General features: G+C 42.7%; 1 protein-coding gene across 2 annotated transcripts in view; it reads left to right on the forward strand.

Annotated features, from left to right (window-relative positions):
- The window catches only part of man2a2 (mannosidase, alpha, class 2A, member 2), an 89,444-nt gene extending 65,965 nt beyond the window's left edge, over positions 1–23,479 (forward strand). Inside the window, exons 13-23 of one of the 2 annotated variants that reach the window (XM_073024775.1) lie at positions 2,091–2,256; positions 3,528–3,758; positions 4,597–4,719; positions 5,737–5,851; positions 7,906–8,039; positions 9,948–10,089; positions 11,819–11,952; positions 15,182–15,262; positions 17,981–18,175; positions 20,024–20,134; positions 21,061–23,479. In XM_073024775.1, the coding sequence (XP_072880876.1) occupies positions 2,091–2,256; positions 3,528–3,758; positions 4,597–4,719; positions 5,737–5,851; positions 7,906–8,039; positions 9,948–10,089; positions 11,819–11,952; positions 15,182–15,262; positions 17,981–18,175; positions 20,024–20,134; positions 21,061–21,210 (1,582 nt within the window). In that variant the 3' untranslated portion in view covers positions 21,211–23,479. The remainder of the gene's footprint in view (positions 1–2,090; positions 2,257–3,527; positions 3,759–4,596; positions 4,720–5,736; positions 5,852–7,905; positions 8,040–9,947; positions 10,090–11,818; positions 11,953–15,181; positions 15,263–17,980; positions 18,176–20,023; positions 20,135–21,060) is intronic. The other variant, XM_073024774.1, reaches the window with a different exon arrangement.
- The last annotated feature ends 302 nt before the right edge of the window (positions 23,480–23,781 follow it).

Consider the following 23,781-nt stretch of genomic DNA (forward strand, 5'->3'; position numbering starts at 1 on the left):
CCTCTCTGACTGGAGGCCTGTGGCTAGTGGAGTGCTGCAGGGATTAGTGCTGGGTCTGTTGTTGTTTGTCATCTATATCGACAATCTGAATGATAATGTGGTTAACTGGATCAACAAGTTTGCAAATGCTACCGAGATTGGGGGTGTAACAGACGGCGAGGAAGACTGTCAGAGCTTGTAGTGAGATCTGGATCCACTGGAACAATGCCAGATGGAATTCGATGCAGTCAAGTGTGAGGTGTTGCATTTTGGTAGGACCAACCAGGATAGGTCTTACACAGTGAGCAGTAAGGCACTGAGGAGTGCTGTAGAACAAAGGAATCTGGGAATACAAGTCCATAATTCATTGAAAGTGGTGGCACAGGTAGATAGGGTTGTTAAGAAAACTTTTGGCACATTAGCCTTCCTAAATCGAAGTATTAAGTACAGGAGATGGGATGTTATATTGAAGTTGTATAAGACATTGATTAGGCCTAATTTGGAGTATTGTGTGCAGTCTGGTCACCTACCTACAGGAAAGTTGTCAATAAGATTGAAAGAGTACAGAGAAAATTTACAAGGATGTGACCTGAGTTATAAGGAAGGAGTGAATAGGTTAGGACTTTATTCCTTGGAACTTAGAAGATTGAGGAGACGTAGAAGATTGTTGTAAAATGTTTTTTTCTGATGATTGTGTCTAAACAGTGAAATCACTGGTAAATTTGAGCAGGTGTGATGACTTTGTAGACCTCAGAATGAAGTACCATTGGATTCCCACCCCCATCGCTCTATGCTGCATGCCACTTGTCAAGCAGGAAAAGTAATTTGTGTCCAGCATCTGTTTCCCATTAGCTAGCTGATCTTTTGTTCATGCCAATATCCCCTCTTCTATGTAGGGCTATTATTCTCTGCAATAGCTTTTGATGCTTTTTAGAAATCTAAATATAGAGGTTCACTGGTTTCAACTATATTCACAGCATGCTTTACTTCAGGGAACTATGAGAAACTGGAGAAATATGATTTCTCTTTCGTAAGTCCACAATGATTGCTTGATTACTTGAATTTTTGAAGTGCCATGCCTGTCTTTTAAAAATAGTTTCTGACATTTTCCCTATGATGTATTTTAAGCAAAGCAGCCTGTATTTTCCCCTGCTGTCTTTGCTATTTTCCAATCTATTGGAAACTTTGTTAATGTATAGAATTAAAACACATGCAATGTATTAGGATTAGTTCATTTATGACCCTAGGATGAAATTCCATGAGGACTTGAGGACCAGTCAGTGTACAGCTCCAACATGTTGAATAGTACCACTTTTCTTCTTTTATTCATCCCTTCCTTCCCCCGTCAAGTTCCCAATAGATGTCATTTCTAGTTACCTGTACCTTCCACAGTGAAGTGATATAGAACATCTGTTTACTTTTGCTGTCTCATTACTATCATTCCATTATTAATTTCCAAATTACTTTCTATGGACCAGCACTAAATTTAAAATTTTTATGCCTTTTGAAATATCCATTAAAATTCTTACTATCAGTTTGTACCTTTCTGTAATACTGACGAAAGGTAGTGCAATTGTAAAGAATAGTTTTTCACTGAAGGTGAGCTATCTTCCACAGACATAACAGTGACTCCTCACCTGCCCATCACCTCCCTCTGGTATCCCACCTCCTTCTCTTCCTCTTTCTCTTATAGTCCGCTCTCCTTCTCTTATCATATCCTTTCAGCACTTTACCTCTTCTGCCTGACACCTCCCAGCTTCTCACTTCATCCCCTTCCCCCACCCACCCACTTTACCCCAGTCTAGTTTTACCTATTACCTGCCAGCTTGAACTCCTTCCCCTCTTGCTCACCTTCTTATACCACTTCATCTTCCTTCCTTTCCCAAAGAAGGGTCTTGGTCCAAACGCCGACTATTTATTCCCGACCTGCTGAGTTCCTCCAGCATTTAGTGTGTGTTGCTCTGGATCTCCAGCATCTCTTATGTCCAGACTTACTTTATTGGTTCTGGAGTACTTCAGGACATCCTGAGATTGTCAGTCATTATAAATTTGCCTTCCTGTGAAGAGTCTCAAGTTGGTTAGGTACTATAATCTGTTTATATGTTTAACAGGTACCTGGTTGTATTCAATCCTATTGAGCAAGAGCGTCTCTCTGTGATTTCTGTTCTTACCACTTCACCGCGGGTCAAAGTTACACTAACTGATGGAAGCAGTCTTCCCACGCAGATCAGTGCAGTGTGGAAGTCGCCAACTGACATGGCAACCGATACATACCAGGTAATGAAGAGTGTGAAGTGGTGGCAATTTAAATCCATTTGTGTGTTTAAAACTTAGTAAAGTATAATGATCAGTGTGTGAAATATTCCTGTTGATCTATTTGGACCTTTGCACCACATGTTGGTGCCATGTAGTGGCTAAAGAGCTGAGTAGGTGGATAATTTGTGGAGTGGTTCCATGGAATTCTCAAAATAGTGCTTCATGTGGCACCGTAGTTAAACATCAAATCAATTGCTTAGCTCTGCACTGCTTTGGCACATGCTGGGGTTATATGTATTGTTTCATCTTTGAGCATGTTGCTTTGGGGTATAGTACTGTAGTGGTTGAGATACTGAACCAGCAGCCAGTGTCTGTGCTATCAATCAATGTTCATGAGTTCAAATGGCAGTTAAAAAATTTACTTCAAATAGTTTAATAAATCTTGAATTCCATCCAAAAGCTTGTTTCAATAAGAGTGAACATTTGGTTCAGCCAAGAAAATTGGTGACATATTTGTGACTCCAGTACACTGTAGTTGACTCCTAATTGCCCCAAGTACATGAACTTCAGCAGTACCCAGTTACTGTTGCCGTTGCCAGTGATGTCCAGATCCCATTATGAAATAAATTACCAGTTCAGAAAACCACCTACACTTAGATTTGTATATTTATCCCATGTACTTCAAAACATAGAGTGAAATGTCATTTGCGTTACCAACCAACACACCCCCAAGGATGTGCAGGGGTCATCTGCAAGTGTCACCACACATTCTGATACCAACATAAGATGCCTATGATGTCTGGCAGAACAGTACAGAACACATCAAACAACAAAATAACCACAGCAAAACAAGCCCCTCACTTCCCTTCAATCCACCCATACATGGGCAGTTTTCCAATTCCAGTCTCTAGGCATTGGCCATCCGGCTTCAACTTCCAGACTTCTGGTCAACCTTCAGGCTATACCGTTGATTGTATTTTAACTACATTCTACAATCTCTCTTCCACTCCCTATGAATAGTACTAGTCCAATAAGTAATGCAGTGATTCCTCTGGTTATTCATACTGCGGAATCAAATTGTAATGGTGAGAGAAGAAACACTGAAGATACTGGAAATCTAAAATAAATGTAGAAAATTCTGGAAATGCTCAGCAGGTCAAGCTGCATCTGTGAATCAGCGAACGTGACAGGCTGAGCACTCAATCAGAACAGATGGTGAGGAACCCCTTTATTCAGTACAGAATTACATGTATAAGCAATCTGCTGTAATGCCCTTCTGATTTTCACTCCAGGTCTCCTTCGTTGCTTGGCTCCCAGCTCTGGGGCTAGCTGTGTTCCAGCTGTCTGAATCATTTAATACACCAGTGAATTCCAACGTGGCCATCTACCTGCGCAACAGAGATGTAACTGTGAGTAAGAAGGAGCCATTCAGTGTGAAGATCCTGGAGTCCTCAACAGATGATTTCTTCATTGAAAATCAGCACATGCAAGTGTGGTTTAATGGAGTCACTGGATTGATGGAGGTAGGACTGAGTCCAGAAGTAATGAATATCACTGGCATAAATTTGAGGAATAAATCAGGAATGTGTAAAATTGCCTGGATGAGTATGGATTTATCTGTAATAGAACCCACCAAAAGCATTTCACATGGATTGAGAGACTCAAGTAACTTGTTTTGTTGGGTTATTATTTGCTGCACTTCCCAGCGTTTTGGTGTTTATCGTTCGTTAGTTAAGTCCATTACCCCTACTGGGGCATAACTTGCTGACAGCAGGTCACCAGAGTCTTCTGTCCTGGGCCAGTGTTTCAAGTTGCCCCCAGGTGTAGTCCATCTTCTTGATGTCACCTTCAAGGCTACATCTTCGGCTGGCGTCTCTTCTGCTCTCCCTGGGGATTCTGCATTAGCACTTGCCATGTTCCAATTGTGGTGGTCCTGGATGATAGAAAGAAGATAGACCCTGTGGCGTCCATGGTATTACGGTTTTCACCATGCAGCTTCATACCTCTTCTAGGTGAAGATTCTTTGGGGCTTCTGTTGGCATTTCTGTAGCACTAAGTTTTTAACGGGATGGGATGCTGGCCCCATGACCAACCTTCTTCCCTTTGTAGCCAGGCTCGGAACTGTCCAGGGTGAAGTTTTTAGTGCTTGTGCTCGTGTTGAAAAGTTTAGTTTGCAAAGCAAAATAAGTCCACATATTCACTACTTGGAGGCTGACCCTTGGATAGGTATTTAAGTTCGCATTTTTTTCAGTCAACAATGTTAATACATTTTATCTTTGTTACTGGCGTAGGTCAGGTGGAATATGACCATCCTGTTTGTTTACCTGCATGTTCTCTTTAACTTTGCTGTTTACTTTCCAGAACATCAAAAGGAAAGACGACCAGCAGGAGCAGAAGGTGCGGATGGAGTTTGTATGGTACGGAACACGGCCGTTTAAAGATAAGAGTGGTGCATATCTCTTCTTACCTGATGGTGAAGCCAGGGTATGAGCTTTTCTCACAGCAGTTCATTTCTTAGAAGCAGGTGGAGAGGCATTATTATTTGTGGGATTCCTTTTGTGACTTAACAGCTGAGAAATCTAATGCACAAAGTTGTAAACCACTATCAAGGCATTTAGTTAGAATAGAAATGCTCATCTCATGATTATGGAAACAATTATATTTAATACGTAGAAAGATTGTGACTGACTAGATACATTGAACATTTCTTGTAGATTCCTCGGAGTCTATACGTTTTCGCAAATAAAACAATGGAGGCATTTTATATTTCAGAAAAGCTGTAGCAATTCATTTATTGGACCCAAAAAACTGAACTCAAAGCAAGCTAAAAATCATCTATGTAATTACATCATCATGTCAGACCAGCCTCTTAAAGTGAAACCCCAACTCAATGTCGGCGGATGTGAATTGTGTACATTTCCAACAATTACGTTACCCTTCACAGGCTCCAGCCCCAGAATTCACTGAAACCAGCATGTGAGCCCGTCCAGACTGCCTGGCTTGGTCCTATGTTCCAAGGATGGAGGAACACAAATGTTTCTGGCTCGTCCAGGGGTGCATTCACACGCTCATGGTCGTGGAATCCTCCAAATTTTGGACTGTTTTAAGGCAATCTACCAAAATACATTCAGGTTTACCCCTCTAAACTATGATAAAAGTCGTTTCTTCCCGTTTCAAAATGCGGAATGGGCCATTGTAAGGGGGCCTAAGGGGATATTGGTGTGCATAATGGTGGACGAATTAAAACAAGGCGGAATGTAGATCAACAGGAACCCAAGAGTGCTGTACACCATGACGGGAGGTAGGAATAGGTGAAAAGGAATTGAATTTACTGAGGGTGGAACACTTTTGAGAGGCTGACCAGGCAGTTGTGGCATCAGGAATGAAATCACCTGGCATTCTTAACAGCTGCCCTTATACCAGCAATGTAAATGCTTCTGTATGCAGTTTAATTTAATTTGTTTTCACTTCATTGCCGTGTATTCTTGTCTCTGATTTCAGGCCTATATTTCCAAGCAGACTCCAATCACACGCATTACAGAAGGCCCGTTGTTCTCTGAGGTCGTCAGCTTCTATCGGCATTTTCACCAGATAATTCGACTTTACAAGCTGCCAGGTAAAAGCAGCTTTCTTTGTCCTTAGTATGTTCTCATGATGTAGAGGGACAAGAATCGTAGCAGATACTGAGAGATTTGCTGGACAAGTTGCTGGATTGAAAATGATGTCCTACAGTGCTGAAAAACTTTGGTTTATTTTGTTTGCTATTTAAAAGAATGACGCATGATCTTATTGAATACAAGTGAAAACCAGGGAAGAGGCATTGAAAACTAGAGGACGTAGGTTTAAGATCAGATGCAAGAGGTTTAAAAGAAGCATCAGAGGCAACTTATTCACACTAAGGGTGGTGCATATTTGGAATGAGCTGCCAGAGCTGGTGGTTGAGGTGAGCACATTAGCAACATTTAAAAGCCATCTAGACTAATACATAGATAGGAGATGTTTAGAGGGCTGTAGGCCAAACACAAGCAGATAAGATTAGATCACCAGGCAAAACTGTTTACATAGATAAGTTGGTTAAAGAGTCTGTTTCCATACCATATGACTCTGGCCTTTGAGGGGAGCAATAGGGCATACATGGAGATATTTCACTCAGAATTGCACATGAGGATATGCAAATACAATGAAAGAGGGCAGTCTTTTAAAACTGATGTTCACAGGAATAACTTGTCCCAGATGGTGATAAATCTCAGACTTCTGTACCCCAGGGTTGTGGAGGTGAGATAATTGAAGGTATTTAAATAGTAAATAGATTCCTGAAAGATGAGAAAATTGCGAACTTGGGTGAAGTAGTACAGAAGAGCAGATCAGGCTTGAGGTAGGTCAGCTGTGATGAGGTTGAATAGTAGAATCAAATAGCCTATGTTATTAAGACTGCTGGTTACCAAGAGCATCAGGTACTGCAAAGTTGCTGGGTAACGGTGGAGTTGGACCTGTTGCACACCCTGTGCAACCTGCTTCAGCCAGGAACTCAGTACTGCGAATCTGATTCACTGGTTTATTAGCCGGAGCTGCATAACCTTTGGTTGTGATGCTGACCAGGCCCTCATTCGTGCCTCTGGATTTTCAGTTGCGTCCACTAAGGAAGGAGATACTGGAGTTGGCTGTGTGCTGCTGGATTGGGTTTGGCCCCTTTCTGTTGGAGCTGCCCACCAGTGTTCGAATGAAGGAGGACAAGCTGGATTACATTGGTCTGCAACTGCACAATATGAGGAAGTGCTATGGGATGTTCTTGCAGTAATGTGGCTTCAGGCCAACATCCATGTACCAGCAATCTACACACCATGACACTCAGAGACTTTGTTTGTAATTATATTTTTCTGCGATCATAATTGTATGTGCTGTGTGTGACTGTTGGCTCTGTCTATTACATCTTGGCCCCAGAGGAATGCTGTTTTGTTGGGCTATATTTGTGTGTATGGTCGAGTGACATTTAAACTTGAACTATGCAAGCTGTTTCTTTCTGCCTGGAGTACTTTGCGTATGTGCGTGGGTGAGAGGGAGGAAAGGTACTTAATTTGCTAGTTTTGTTTTGTTGCTTGTGTTATTCTGCCAAGTATTGGGAGCATGCTATGTTGGTGCTGGAATGTGTGGTGTCATTTGCAGGCAGCTCCCAGCACACCATAGGTGCGTTGCAAATAATGTATTTCACTATATATTCTGATGTACACGTGATAAATAAATCTGAATTGTTCTCACCAGCATTTCCACATTCAGGGAGGAGGTATAGAAGCCTGAAAGAAAACACTCAGTGTTTTAGGAACAATTTCTTCCTCTCTGCCATCAGATTTCTAAATGGACCATGAACCCACGAACACTCCTTCACTATTCGTTTTTTACACAATTTAATTATTTTTATTCTAACTTTCTGTAATTTGTTATGCCTGCACTGTACTGCTGCCAATAACAGCACATTTGATCACTTTTGTGTGTGATACTGAACCTGATTCTGCTCAGCCTTGTCAACTTATAGGATTTATTGAGGAGATGCAGAGAGCAGATTTTGATTAGTGGCAGACATAGATGGAAACAAGTGGTTCCAGTCAGTAGCTTATAATGTGCTTTGTTAAATGCTGCTTGTTGATAACCTGGCACACTCTGTTGTATTGACAGGAGCTGAAGGCCTTTCATTGGATGTTTCCATAGTCGTTGACATTCATGACCAGGTTAACAGGGAGCTGGCAATGCGATTGTCCACTGGTATCGAGAGCGGGGACGTGTTCTTCACTGATCTGAATGGGTTTCAGGTAATTCCACCCTAAAGTTGTTACATAATCGGTGTGGTTTCATCCACTGTCCTGCAAAGCTACATGTAATGGATGGTAGAAAGCTAAACAAGAAGTGCTTATTTTTATGAAAGCTCCAGCTTTGCAGTCAGCTCTGAGCAGGTGTACTGAAACTGATTGTATCTGTCTCTTGGTATTCAGCTGGATGTGACAGTTCTGTCACATTAACTGAAGAGCAGATGGTTACTCTGTGGTAGTGATTAATATCAAATACAGATTACCTACTTAGTCATCCTGTCACAGTTTAAGGGCCATTAATGATGCTGTGTTTGCAAAGCCCTCACTGACATTCAATCACAATTCATTGCGTGAAGCATTCTAAAATGTATTCAATAAAAACACAAAATGCTGGCAGAACTCAGCAGGCCAGACAGCATCTATGGGAGGAGGTAGTGACGACGTTTCGGCCCGAAACGTCGTCACTACCTCCTCCCATAGATGCTGTCTGACCTGCTGAGTTCTGCCAGCATTTTGTGTTTTTATTTATTTCCAGCATCTGCAGATTCACTCGTGTTGCCCTAAAATGTATTCGTGTTGTCAGGTACAATATAAATGCATTGATAGCCATTTTTTTCAACCAATGAACATTTCATGGGCTGTGGAGTAAATCAGGGATATAAATTAACATGGTGGGGACAAATGGTCCAGGATCTACAGGTATACTCAATGGCCACTTTATTAGGTACAGAAGTGTACCTAATAAAGTCACCACAACAGTAAAACTTGGTGTGGTTTTCTTCTGTTGTAGCCCATCCAGTTCAAGGTTTAATGTGTGGTGTGTTCAAAGATGCTCTTCTGCACACCACTGTTGGAATGTGTGGTTATTTGAGGTACTGTGACCTTCCAATCAGCTTGAACCAGTCTTGACAATTCTCTTTTGATGTCTCACTAACAAGGTGTCATGAAATTCCCAAAAAATCAGCAGTTTCTGAAATACTGAAATTACCCAGTCTGGCACCAACAATCATACCGTGGTCAAAGTCACTTAAGTCGTATTTCTTCCTCATTCTGATGTTTAATCTAAACAGCAACTGAACTTCTTGACCATGTCTGCATGTTTTTATGCATTGAGTTGCTGCCACATGATTGCCTGATCAGATATTTGCATTAACAACCAGGTGTACCTAATAAAGTGGCCACTAAGTGTATTATCAATCCCTTGTAAATTTGTTGCATTTTAGCCTAATTTTTCCATATCATTCCTTAAACATTCCCAATGGAAACTTGTGAAGTGATCTTATTGTCCTGTAATTACACCAGCCTGGCATTAAGTGAGTTTTGTATTAGCCTATAGTATAAATGCTGTTAGAACCAGTACACACAGATAAAAAGTTTTTACAGTAGGTAAATGTTTAATGTTATGTTAATGGACCCCCACGATCCTATCCCCATCAGATCAGGGAGATGATTCTGAATGTTTTGGGATGTATCCAAGGGTGGGGAGAGTAATAGGAGTGCTTTGATATCCGTTTCCATGAAGGCAAGAATATAGAATTAAATGTTATCTTCAATATCTGTTTAAAAAATGCAGGCAGCACCAGTAAATGCTCACAATTACTGCCCATCTAACATTGTAATTGGACTAAGTGGCTTGCCAGAGCATTTCAGAGGCAGTTAGGAGGCATCCAAGTAGGTCTGGAGTCACATCAGGACAACGCATCGCTTCCTTAGTGTGTTGGGAAGCAACACGTTGTCCTGATGTGACTACCCATTATCATTTTTGCAACAATCTTATCATTTCCTGGTCATCACATTAGCATTCTTATTTCCAGATTGAATGAAATTTAAATCTCAAATTGACACTGTAGTTGCAGATAGCAAAGGCTTGGCACAGCAGAATCGATTAATCTTCATTTCCCTTTAATATAGATTCAACCTAGGAAATACTTCCAAAAGTTGCCACTTCAGGCCAATTTCTACCCCATGCCCACCATGGCCTATATTCAGGACAACCGTTCACGCCTTACGGTGCACACTGCTCAGTCTCTGGGTGTGTCAAGCATACATAGTGGTAAGTAATCCTTTAGTATCCCTGGACACCATATGAGTGGGGAGAAAGTCCAGGGTGGGGATGGGGTTAGGAGCTGGCATCTCTTCCCTCGCATCACAATCTGCAGCAATGCCAAGATCATTATTGTTGGGAGACATTGTTAATAGTGGAATCAGATCCCACTGTTTCAGCCTCATCACTTGGTGATCAGGGTGCTTAATGAAATACTGTATTTTGCTTTGAACTGTTGAACAGGCTGATTCACTTTTTTTAAAGGACTGACAGTAGAATCCCTCCTGAGTTCTATAAAGTATACAGCAGCCTTGGCTAATTCCAGTGTTGAGAGGACAATGCTGTCATCAGTTGGTTTTATGTAGGATCTCCTGGTGACCACCCATTTCAATTCAACTTTCCGTGTTCATTCTGACATCTCTGCCATGGGGCTCCTCTACTGCCTCAATGAGGCCAAACTCAGGCTGGAGGAGCAACACCTCATATTCTGTCTAGCCTCCAATCTGATGGCATGAGCATCAATTTCCCTAATTTCCAGTAATTTCTCACCCCACCCCCCTTTTTTTCATTCCCTAATCTGGCTCCCCTCTTGCCTCTTCTCCTCACCTGCCTGTCACTTCCCTCTGGTGCCCCTCTTCTTTCCCTTTCTCCCATGGTCCACTGTCCTCTTTCTTCAGTCCTTTACCTCCCAGCTTTATCCCTCCTCTCCACCTACCCACCTTTCCCCTTTCCTGGTCTCACAAATTACCTGCCAGTTTGTACTCCCCTCCCCCACCCCCACATAATTCTGGCTTTATCCCCCTTACTTTCCAGTCCTGATGAAGGGTCTCAGCCCAAAACAGTGTTTACCTTCAAAGATGCTGCCTGACCACCTGACTACCTCCAGCTTTTGTGTGTTGCTCAACATTTCCAGCGTCACAAAATCCTATGTTTATAGTTTTGTATTCTTTGGTGTTGAGAAGAACAAGGGGTGACTTACTGAAACATGTAAGATCCTGTAGAAGCAAGACATGGTAGATGTTGACATGCTTTCATCAGTCGGAGTTTCAAACAGGAGCATAGTTACAAGATGAGCTAGTCATGTAAATCTGAGAAGTGTAGACATTCTTGCAATGAGTGGTGAATCTAGCATTGTCTGGAAGGCTGTGGAGGGTGACTCAGATGTTTTTAAATGGAAGTAGATAATTTTTGAAGTTGGGATTATTTAGGTCTGGCACAGAGGCCTGGGGTTGATCAACCATGTCATCTTGAATAATGGGGCAGACATGAAGGGCTGATAGCCTCTTCCATTTTCTTATTATCTGGTTCATGCAAACCAGAAAGCTAGTAAACTCTGTCTTCTTTCAACATTGTCAGGCAGGACAGGGAATGATGGTGTTGCTGCTTATCAGACTGGTTTAAAATGTTCCTGAGGTTGCCCTGACTTTACATCCAGTGCTGTTTGTTTGGTGTACTCGTGAGGGAGAACTGGATTGCCTTAAAGTCTGGGAACCTCCGTGATCCATTGAAAAAGTTTGCTTATCTTATTAATCATGTAGGCTGTGTTGTGGGGGTGGAATATGAGAAGGCTACAATGAAGAATGACCTGCATTAATGGAAATAACATTTCAAAAAGTTGAAATTTCTAACAATCCACCTTCCTGAAGAAATTAAAGTGGATGTTACAGACGGTAAACCAGACAACCGTGATGTTGTATTGCTAAAGCCTAAGCTCATGTTTATCCCCTTACATCTGCAGGTCAGTTGGAGATTATTCTGGATCGCCGCTTAATGCAGGATGATAATCGAGGCCTGGGACAGGGTCTAAAGGACAACGTACTGATCTGCAACAGATTCCGCATCTTGCTGGAGAGAAGAATGACGTCAGACAAAGTACTTAATCCTTTACAAATGTCTTTTGTGAATAATCTGTTGTCTCTGTTGTGGAGATAAACTTGAAGCAAAATAGTTGTTTCTCAGTTCCAGTGGCGTTACAGATCCACTTGACCGTTGCATTCCAGACATGTCCACTTCCAGACCTGGTCTGTATTAAGCCAGCTGATGGCCTTGAGAAGTAGGGAAAATTAAAAATCACCTACTGTTGTCCAACATCCTAACTGACTGAGGACAAGGGGAAGGTCCTCCTTGAAATCCTCACTGCAATCAAATGCCCAACAGCAAATACTGAGCTTCAGATCCCCTATTACTTGTCGTAACTTACCTCAGCAACAACGGGAGCTGTTGTGGGCAAGGAGAGGATTGGGAAGATTGTCTGGGATTTGTTTCCTATCCATTGTCATCTTTTTGTGTTCTGAGTTTAATAAGTTCTGTGACAGGTTCTGTGACTAAGCCTAGCGTACGCTCAATGGTCACTTTATTAGGTATACCTAACACCTGCTTGTTAATGCAAATACCTAATCAGCCTATCATGTGGCAGCAACTCAATGCATAAAACATGCAGATATGGTCGAGAGGTTCAGTTCAGACCAAACATCAGAATGGAGTAGAAGTGTGATCTAAGTGACTTTGACTGTGGAATGATTGTTGGTGCTAAATGGAGTGGTTTGTGTAAGTCAGAAACTGCTGATCTCCTGGGAATTTCACACACAGTAGTATCTAGACTATAGAGAGAATGGTGCAAAAAAGGGAAAAAGCATCTAGTGAGCAACAGTTCTGTGGGCGAAAATGCCTTGTTAATGAGAAATTGGAGGAGAATGGACAGACTGTTTCAAGTTGACAGAAAGGCAACAGCAACTTGAATGCCCACGCATTTCAACAGTTGTGTTCAGAAGAGCATCTCTGAATGCACAACAGATGGAATCTTGAAATGAGTGGACTGCAGCAGAGGACCACACTGGGTTCTACTCCTGTACCGAATAGAATGGCCACAACACATATATCCCTTCAAGCTAAAGAGGCATTCCCATTATGCTTTAATGACCTTAGCATGGCCCAGTGTGCGGGCCAGCCATTGAAATAGTTTTGGCTATTCTAAACACAGGTATGATGCTCAGGGAAGGAGTGTCTAGGGAGGCACTGAGCATTTTGAGTGTTTACGGCAGGAATGTATGAATTAATTTTGAAACCAACACACGAGCATTTTGGGTGCCACAGTGGTGTAGTGGTTAAACATAATGTCAGCTTTAGGGTGTTTTGGAGTTCAATTCCAGCACCGTCTGTAAGGAGTTTGTATGTTCTCCCAATGATTGTGTGGGTTTCCTCTGGGTACTCTGGTTTCAAACAACAGTTTAAAGAATTACCGATTGGTAGGTTCATCGGGCTAGGGTTAAAATGGGTTGCCAGACGATGTGGCTTGTTGGGCCCAAGGGCCTGTTTGGCACAGTATCTCTCAGTAAATAATAAAATATCCCAAGCAATCCTTTGAGTACCACCTGCCTCACCCATGGCAGAGTTTGCAGATCTCCCAGCCACCTTGGGATTCTCAGAACTGTGAAACACCCTTCACCCTGAGGGACTGCCTCAGAGGAGTTCTTGTGCTTCAGTAAAATAGTGTCAAATGAAATAGTTTGCAAGATGAGGCTTTATTTCCTTTAGTGACCAGCCGTTGTTAACATAGAACAACATAGTACAGGCCCATCATCTTTAATGTTGTGCCAACCTTTTAACCTAACCCTTCCTTCCACATAGTCCTTTTTCTTTCATCCAAATGCCTACCTAAGAGTTTCTTGGATGTCCCTGATGTATCTGCCTGTGCCACCAACCCTAGCAGCACATCCCATGCACTCACCACTTTGTGTATTTTTTTTTAAAAACAACTACCTCTGACATCTCCCCCACTATACTTTCCTCCAGTCACCTTAAAATTAAGCCCCATTGTATTAGCCATTTCTGCCCTGGGGAGAAAGGTCTTTGGCTATCCACTCTATGCCTCTGATCACCTTGTACACCTCTATCAGTCATCTCTCATCCTCCTTCGCTCCAAAGAGAAAAGCCCTCACTAACTGAACCTACCTTCATAAGACATGCTCTCTAATCAAGACAGCATCTTGGTAAATCTCCTCTGTACCCTCCCCCAAGCTTCCACATCCTTCCTATAATGAAGCAACCAGAACTAAACACCATACTCAAAGTGTTTAACCCGAGTTTTATAAAGCTGCACGCTACCTCGCAGCTCTTGAATTCAGTCCTCTGACTAATGAAGACCAACACACTATACACTTTCTTAGCTACTCTATCAACTTGTGCAGCAACTTTGAGGGATATATTGATGTGGATTCTCCTCTGTTTCTCCACACTGCACCAAGATTTGTATCATTAACAGAGTTGGTGTACTCTGACTTCACACTTGGATTAAGAAGTGAATGTTCTGTCCCTACCATAGTGTCCTAATGGTTGAAGGAGATGTAGTCATCATGGGCTATTAAACAGCAAACAACTGTTGGTAGAGAGGAGTCTTGCACTGTTGGGGAACAATTAATTAGAATTGCACAACCTTCAACGGAACTAACTTGGAAACGAGTGGAGTTTGTTAGAATTTCCTGTGCTGTCTCAGTGGGTCTCAACTAGGAAGCTGGCTATCACTCTGCATTCTTGTGTATAAAATGTTTGCTTCTTTACATGCATGTATTTAGAAGGCTGTATGGTGGGGAGCTGGTTCATATTAATTTATTTGTCACATGTACATTGAAACATATGTTGAAATGTGTTATTTGCATTAACAGCCAACACAACCTAAAGGTGTGCTGGGGGCAGCCCGCCAGCAAGTGTTGCCACACATCCCAGCGCCAACATAGCATGTCCACAATGTCCTACAGAACATCACAAGCAACAACAGAGCACAATAGCAAACAAAACATCAGCAGCAAAACAGGGTCCCTTCTGCCTCCCAACCTCCCACTCACCCACACAGATTGGCCTCCAGCTGCAGGACAGGCTGCCTCTGGAGTCCTTGGGCCCAGACTCTCATACATCGAGTGCAGACTCGTCGTCACAGGAAGCTGCAGTTTGCCCATCTGATAGGCTGAAGAGGGGAGTCGATGGGTTTGTGTATGAGTGTGTCTAATCAATACTGTCTCTGGAGTGTGAGGGGCAGGGCTTGCCATTTACTGTACTACTTTCCTACGTGTTCACCATTTTCTTCATTCCCGTTGCTCTTCTTTAGTCCATTGGCTTACTGGCAAGGCTGCACTCCATGTTAAAGGCGTTCGTAGCCTTCATCTTTTCCTGGAGCAGCGCCCACGAGGTAACCTTGTAGAGCGCAGGCTTGGTCAAAGTGTAGTTTGTTCATTAACTTTGACCTCCACAGTGCTGTCACCTGTAGCTGCCTGTGCAGTATAGCTAATAGCTGCCTGTCTGTGCTCATACCCCAGTTGCTGACTAGCAGTTCACCTTTTCCTCTGTATTAGTGGGTGAGATTAGTCAGTGTTCTAATGTCTCACCACTCTCCACTGACTTGTGCTGACTGTTTGTGAATTCTGCTAAGTGTTGTTTACTGTATCCAGGGTTCCCGATATGGCCTGCTCTACATCGGTGAGACCTGTCGAAAACTGGGGGACTGCTTCATCAAGCACCTCCATTCCATACGTAATAAGCGCCATGTCCTTGTGGCCAACCATTTTAATTCCTATCCAAATTCCTGTTCTGACATGCCCTTCCATACCTGCCTTTTCTGTCACAGTGAGGCCACTCTCAGGGTGGAGGAGCAACACCTCATCTAGGTACCCTCCAACCTGATGGCATGAACATTGATTTCTCATTCCAGTAAAATTCTGTTTTCTCCTCCCCAATCCCTCCTCTTCTGTTCCTTACTCTGCTTCTTATCACCTCTTCTCATCAGCCTATCATTTGCCCCTTCCTTTTTCCCATGGTCCCACTCTCCTCTCCGATCAGATTTCTTCTTCTACAGCCCTTTGCCTTTTCCACCTGTCACCTCCTAGCCTCTTTCTTCATTCTTGCTTCACCTATCACCTTCTAGCTTGTCCTCTTTCCCCTTTTCCCAGCTTTTTACTCTGGCATCTTTCCCTTTTCCAGTGCTGATGAAGGGTTTTGGCCCAAAACGTCGTCTGTTCAATTCATTTCTGTAAGTGCTGCCTGACCAGAGTTCCTCCAGCATTTTATGTGTGTTGCTCTGGATTTCCAGCATCTGCAGAATCTCCAGTGTGTAAGGATGAAGTGTGGTTTGACTTTAATCTGATTACACTGCCAATATGGACTCAGTTTAAACATGCCTATTGTTACTGAGGAAGTGGAAAAATGCTAAACACAGATTCTACAGATGCTAGAAAACCAGAACAAGAGACATAGAATGCTGGAGGAACTCAACAGGTCAGGCAGCATCTGTCAGGCCAAGGCCCTTCACAAAAACTGGAAAGGAAGGGGTCAGAAGCCAGAATAAGATGTACAAACTGGCAGGTTAGAACCTGAAGAGATTTCTTTTACAACCATTTACCTCTTCAAACAATCATCTCCCAGCTTCCCACTTCATCCCTCCCTTCCCTCTCATCTAGCTTCACCTATCATCTGCCAGCTTGTACTACTTCCCCTCACCAATCTTCTTATACTGACTTCTTCCCTTTCTTCTGCAATCCTGATGAAGGGTCTCTGCCCAAAATATGAACTGTTTCTTCCCCTCCATTGTGGAGAAATGCTGTTGCCTTGTCGTGAATTATGTTCACTCAGGAGAGAGGGGTCTGTAATGAGGCGCATCTCTGCGTCTTGAGTGAAGAACAATTTTGGTGTGAGGAATGGAGCAGTTTCTGTGACGGCACATTGTGACTGCACAGGTTGTGATCTAAGACACCATGGATATGTGCATGCATGCCTCGGGGCCTGACTCAGGGCAGTCCTGTGCCAAGTGTAGATGCCTACTGATGAGAAACAGCAATTTTGTTAGCATGATCATCACACTGTATCAGTTTACTGCTGTTTGAGTGTACTGTCTGCAGGGGTCAGTGTGGACCAGTAAAACCAGTAAATTGCCTGGATTTCTCAGCTTGTGAAAGATGTGAGTCTGATGGTTGTAGTCTCTGGTTAGACCACTGATGTGTTAGTTGGTCATGGTCATTTCAGCCTTCAGTGTGAGGGTAATGAATTCAGTCAGCGAGTGGGCATATCTTTGTCTCCTTCCTGGAACAGCATGGGGTTATTGAACAAAGCCAGAGCCATGCCTGGCTCAGCTGCCATTTACTGTATTTTAAAGAATTATGATGTCTAAACATCACCAGGTGTGGTCCATCTAAGATTTCCGTCACCTTTAGAGCTTCTCTAACGCCTAAGATGTACTCTCAAGTATATTCAAAGCTGAAACCAAAAGACTTTGATCCCTAAGGAATCTGGTATTTAGGAGTAGGATATTGAGGAGAAAAAGGATTCTTCATTAAATAAATGGTGGTGCTGAATGTCCTTCTCATTATGTTTTTATTAAGTTAACTGAGGTAGCAGAGTCCAGGCAATTTCTTCCTTCCTTTCTGCCTTTTTGGCATGTTGGTTGATCTTGGTTGAATCTGATTGATTTTGAAAGTGCAGGTCTCTTACAGGCAGATAGTTCAAGCCCCTCTCAGATTAAGTAGCTTACAGATGTGGGAATTGATCAGGTCTCGATTCAGGGGGGAGGGGGGGTTGTATTGTAATTGCATGCCATCGGCAAAATTGGTGACCCTGTAATGCATTAATGTCTTGTTTTGTGCAGTCTTCATATATTTTGGGTGTTGTCTGTGCCTATTTACCTGTGGTGTTCTGCAACCAAGTTTTTCATTGTGCCTGTACCTCAGTGTACTTGTGTACATGACAATAATCTAACAGGCATTTGTGGAGGCAAGGGTGGACCTTGGGGATCAGAGCATTTGGAGCAGTTAAGTTGCTCAGGTTCACACTATCTCCAACCCTTGACCCTTGTTCCAGATTAACTGAGCCCAATGCAGGCTTCCTGTCTCACCCCAATGTTGATTTCTGTTTTCTGCAGGTACAGGACAGCAGGCCAGTGAGCTTCCCCTCGCTGCTCAGTCACACGACATCGATGCTGGTGAACCATGAGATTCTGGTGATGCCTGTGACACCACAGCCACAGAAAATCCCGCCCATCCGAACCTGGCACCCACTCTCTGCCGCTGTACCATGCGACTTCCACGTGCTGAATATCAGAACCCTGCAGTCTGAGGTGAGGAATGATCGCAACTGAGGCTCAGCCAGACACTGGCCACACTTCCTGTTTCCTTGCCTGTCTGATTCAACATGCCCCTCTGTAACCACAAAGAATCAGAATCGGGTTTAATATCACTGGCATATGTCGTGAACTGTGTTGTTTTGCAGCGGCAGTACATTACAATACATAATAAAAATGCTATAAATTGCAAAAACAAATATGTTAAATTAAATAAGTAGTGCAAAAGAGAGCAAAAAAAGAAAAAAACAGTAGTGAGATAGTGTAAATGGGTTCATTGTCCATTTGGAAATCTGATGGTGGTGAGGAAGTCACTGTTTCTAAATGTTGAGAGTGTCTTCAGGCTTTGTACCTCCTCCTTGATGGTAGCAATGAGAAGTGGGCATGACCTGGGTGACGAGGGTTCTCAATGGTGAATGCTGTCTTTTTGAGGCATTGCTTTTTGAAGATGTCCTTGATGCTGGGGAGGCTAGTGCCCATGATGGAGCTGGCTAAGTTTGCAACTTTCTGCAGCTTTTTTTGATCCTGTGTGGTGGCCTGCTCATTTAGAGGTTAGAATGCTCACCACAGTACAGCTGTAGAAATTTGTGAGAGCCTTTGTGACATACCAAGTGTCCTCAAACTACTAATGAAATATAGCTGCTGCTGTGGCTTTTCTGTATGTTCTTCCCACTTTGCCTTCCTGAGACCATCTCAAGCTTGGTGAGGCTTTCCTCTCAGCATAGAAGAGAGGGGTCAAAAGCAGCACTAACAGAATCCTTATCATATGAACAGCAGTGGCTGAAGCAAATTGACTGTTGACCACCTTGAATAAATGTTAGCTTTGCTGGCAATATACAGATTTAACAAATAAAAAGCATAGTTGTGGGATTGAGCGGCATCCAACAGAAGTTCAAGTTTATTGTAATCTGAAGAAAGTTCGAAGCAAAACTGCATTCTTCCGGACCATAAACTATGTATCATTAGTATCACGTAAACCAAAATATTACCAGAAATAAGTTAATAAAACATAATACAAGATGTATGTAGTGCAGCACAGGTAAACTGTAAACAACTCACTGTCCTAGTGATGAGACCTCAATGATGGAGGGTATTCATTAGGTCACAGCCTGAGGGAAGAAACTGTTCCTCAGTCTGGCAGTCTAGTCCTGATGCTCCTGTATCTCCTTCATGAAGATGCTGTAGATGATGAGACAGGCATTACTGTCCACTGGGCAAATTGAATGTGGGTGCTGCTATTGGTCTCCCAGCCATTGCTCCCACACTGAAGGATAGCTTTATTTAGTTATCACAAGTACATCAAAACATACCGTGAAATGCATCGCTTGCATCAAATCAAATCAGCAGGGATTGTGCCCACAAGTCTCACTTCTGTTCCAGCGCCAGTGTGGCATGCCCACAACATACTAACCTTAACCCATCTTTGGAATGTGGGAGGAAACTGAAGCACCCAGAGGAAACCATTGTGGTCACGGGGAGAATGTACAAACTCCTTACGACACCAAATAATGATTACTGTAAAGTGATTGTGCTGACTGATAACGCTACCATGCTACCGAATGTGGACGTGATTTGGAATTGTAGTGACATGTCATTGCCTTTCTGCACTGAAGTCATGGTGGGTGCAGTTCCTGTATCAATCTCACTCACCCACTCACACTTACTCTTCACACCCTATGTCTGTCTCTGGCTCATGCCTTCTGTGTCTCTCGCTTTCTCATTCCCCTCACACTCTAGGTGTATATGCTTGTTCCTCTCTCTCTCTCTCTTTCTGTGTCTCTTGCATGTGTTTACCCCAAATTACTAGCACCCCTTCCCCCCTCACTGTCTAATTTTTTGCTGCAGGTGGTTTCTGCCCCAGAATTAGAAGCTGCTCTGATCCTTCATCGCAAAGGCTTTGACTGTGGGCTTGAGGCCAAGAGCCTGGGCTTCAATTGTACGACCACACATGGCAAGGTATGGGACAGATGACTGACCTCTGTAGTCACAGTCTGTTAACTGACAGCAGGATAGGTGTCAGCAGATATGCGTGAAATGAAGAGAAGCAGTTGAGGGCAGCATTGACAGTGGAGCGGGATCTCCCAGTGGCCACCCATTTTAATTCCACTTCCCATTCCCATTCCAATATGTCTATCCATGGCCTCCTCCACTATCGTGATGAGGCTACACTCAGATTGGAGAAACAACACCTTATATTCCGTCTGGGTAGCCTCCAACTTGATGGCATGAACATTGATTTTGTGAACTTCTGGTAATGCCCCCCAACCCTGCCCCCTTCACCATTCCCTCTCTCATCTTATCTTCTTGCCTGCCCATCACCTCCCTCTGGTGCTCCTCCCCCTTTTTCATTCTTCTATGGCCTTCTGTTCAGACTCCCCCCTTCTCCAGCCTTGTATCTCTTTCACCAATTGATTTCTCAGCTCTTTACTTCACCCCTTCCCCCTCCTGATTTCACCTATCATCTTGTATTTCTCCCTCCCCCTCCTGCCACTTTTTAACTCAACCCCTCTTCTTATTTTCTCCAGCCCTGCTGAAAAGTCTCAAAAAGTCCCAAAATGTCGATCGTACTCTTTTCCATAGATGCTACCTGACTTCTGAGTACCTCTAGTATTTTGCGTGTATTGCTTGAATTTCCAGCATCTACAGATTTTTTGTTTGTACTACCAGGGGTAGTGGTAAAGGTACATACATTAGAGACATTAATGAGGCTGTTAAATGTCCAAGATTTTTTTCTACAAATTAGTCACTGATTTTAATTTTTTGAAATTTAAGTTTAAGAGATAGGCACAATATTGTGGGCTGAAAGACATGTAGTATGCTGTGTAATTCTATGCTCTAGCCCTTGTTTACAGCCTAACCCGTCTCATGCCTTTCTGTTGCAGTTATCAGTGGGGACCATGTTTCAGGGTCTGGATGTCGTGAATGTGCAGCCAATGTCGCTGACTCTCCTGTATCCTGCCAAGCCCTTCAACAGCAGTCTTGTCTTCCTGAAACCAATGGAGATCTCCACCTTCCGCATTCGGATGGTTTGAGTGAATTCCCAACAGTACTTCCTCACCTGGAGCTAGGAGTTGTAAGATAGCAGCCAGTTAGCAATATGAACCATGACTCTTGGATTCATAAACCCCAAGATGTTGATGGGGAGGGTGTTGGGGTAGGGCAGACTCAAAGCCGGAAAATGTGTAACAGAACAACTCTGAATTTGAATTGGATCGTGAATTTCTAGTTGCTTGTATAGTGAAAGCAGAGCCACACCAACCAATGCACTTTATGTAGAAATTCTACATGCAGTTTATGCATTTACCACTACAGTGTATGTCACTTCATGAATTTAATCGGCAAGCTGGACATGATTGTAAATTCATAACTCCAAAAGCAAGGACTAGAGCTCTGGTGAATCTGGAAGTGTTCAGTTTACACCTGTCTCTGTCATGCAAAAGCTCGTGTGCAGAAACGGAGCAGGCAAGTGTGAAAGTCAGAATAGTGTGCACACTCACAATTGCTCAGTGTGCACACCTGGACACCTGAACTGATCTAACTTGTGTAATGCATTCCTGAGAAGACTGACAATGAATTTCCCCTCAAGGTCTCACCCATTCAAACCTTGGGGGGGGGTGGGGGGGGGGAAGGTGGCGATGATAGGATAGTCTGTTCTTTGAAAGTACTTTCCCTGTTGCAGATGAATTTGACGTGGACTGAAGCTAAGCTTGTGTAAGCCAGTGTCTCCACGATCCTGCTGCATTTTGCCATGTAAATCTCAGGCCAGTTGATACTCTGTTCTCATATTGTTTAGGACTTGGGTTCTGGTGTTTGGACCAGCACTGAGACATTCAAAGCCTCAGCTTCATTCGTCAGCATCTCCCTGGGTGTTTGTGCAATAATCTGTGGTTGTGCTGCATATTCAGAGTTGAAGGTGCTGGGTGACGTCAGGTCCCTTCACGTACGGCTGAGCTGCTATGTGCGATGTGCTTGTCGCAATATTTACAGCCCAGTACAAGACCTGATCAGCAATGTTAACAAATAAAAATGCTGTAAATGCACAGCAGATCTGGATGCACAAATACACATCAGCATTCGGAGCTTTCTGTACCACCTCCAGTAAAGCTAAAACATTTCGTGGATTCTAGATTCTGAAGGATATGCTGGGTATTTTCATCATTTTTTTACATATTTCAATGTTCCTTGATGTGTTCTGATTCACAATGTGAGCTCTATGATAGTTTTGCAAAATGATAAAGAGTAAGTTCTACTTCTGAAAGTTGTTTTTTAAGGTTAACTTGCTGCTCTTGGAAAAAATCACTTTTTAAACAAATTGTAAGGCAGTTGGAATAATTTGCGATTGAAAAATTATGAATTCTGTAGTTTGAAACTAGAAAAGAGTCCAATAGAAATTTCCAACAGAAAAAAAAAATTCTGGAATAACTAAGTTGTACTTTGAACCAGTGATATTAGCTATTCAAGATACTCTTTTTAAAAAAAAAACAAATCATGTTGTGCTGGAAAAATTGAAAAGATATCCAAGTGCAGATAGTTTACTGAAATTAATTGACAAGTTTTCTGAAGGAATGTTTTGTTGCACTGATCTGAAACAGGACTGAAGTGTTAGTGTCTTAACTTCCAGCAGGGCAGCTTTTATCTCCATCCTTTCTAAGGGGAAGTGTTTGACGAAACTACTTTGACCTTCATGACACTAAATACAGAGCCTCAAGATGGTTGATAGTGGTGGATGTAGCATAAGATGACAAATTAAAGGTATACCAATCAACTTTGTACAAGAACCACATTATATTTGCTGAAGTTGTCAGGTGTTCTCGTTGTGACACCCCTCATTCAGGGGCCACTTGATGATAATCTAGAAGTACATTTAACTAGATTCCTAAGCTTAGGTGTGCCTCCCTCATTCAGGGGCCTTTTGATGATAATCTAGATGTGCATTTAACTAGATTCTCTTGTATCCATTGGATTCAACCATTCGTTGTTCTGTAAAAGACCCAGCATTCCTGACGGGATCAGACTGCTGTGTCTCCTGCTGCCAATAGAATCGCTTGAACTTGGTGGATATTTGATTTTCTTACATCACAATCGCACTTTTATAGGAGCAGAACACAGTTACAAATACTCAGTAAAACATGAGAGGAACTGGACTTTGTGTATTGTACACTTGTGTTTGTGCACCTGTAGTTGGAGTCACAGCATGCAAGAACTAACAGAGTCAGTACTAATCACTGCGGATGCTGGAAATGTGAAGTGAACTGAAAGGATGGATATTTGGAGAAATGAATAAATACTTCTCTCTCTGGTGATGCCTGAATCTTTCTACCATTTTCTGTTTGGAGCATTGTGAAAGGAGCTTGCCGTGCTGTTGCTGTGAGGAAATCTTGCTGCACATTTGTTTTGACAAATCTCTGGCTGTTGCCAAACAGACTGGGAAGCTGCACACAGAAAATGTCCTGCTGTAACTCGCTAAGCCTCTCCAGCATTTTGTGTGTTTTGCTCAAGATTTCCAGTATCAATAGAATCTCTTGTGTTATTGATGTCCTGTGGCCTTAACTAAGATGTAACATTTAGAAACACTTGAGGTAATCAAGCAAAATCAAATTAAT

Source organism: Hemitrygon akajei, chromosome 21, assembly GCF_048418815.1.
Source record: "Hemitrygon akajei chromosome 21, sHemAka1.3, whole genome shotgun sequence".
In the NCBI taxonomy this organism is placed as follows: Eukaryota; Metazoa; Chordata; class Chondrichthyes; order Myliobatiformes; family Dasyatidae; genus Hemitrygon; species Hemitrygon akajei.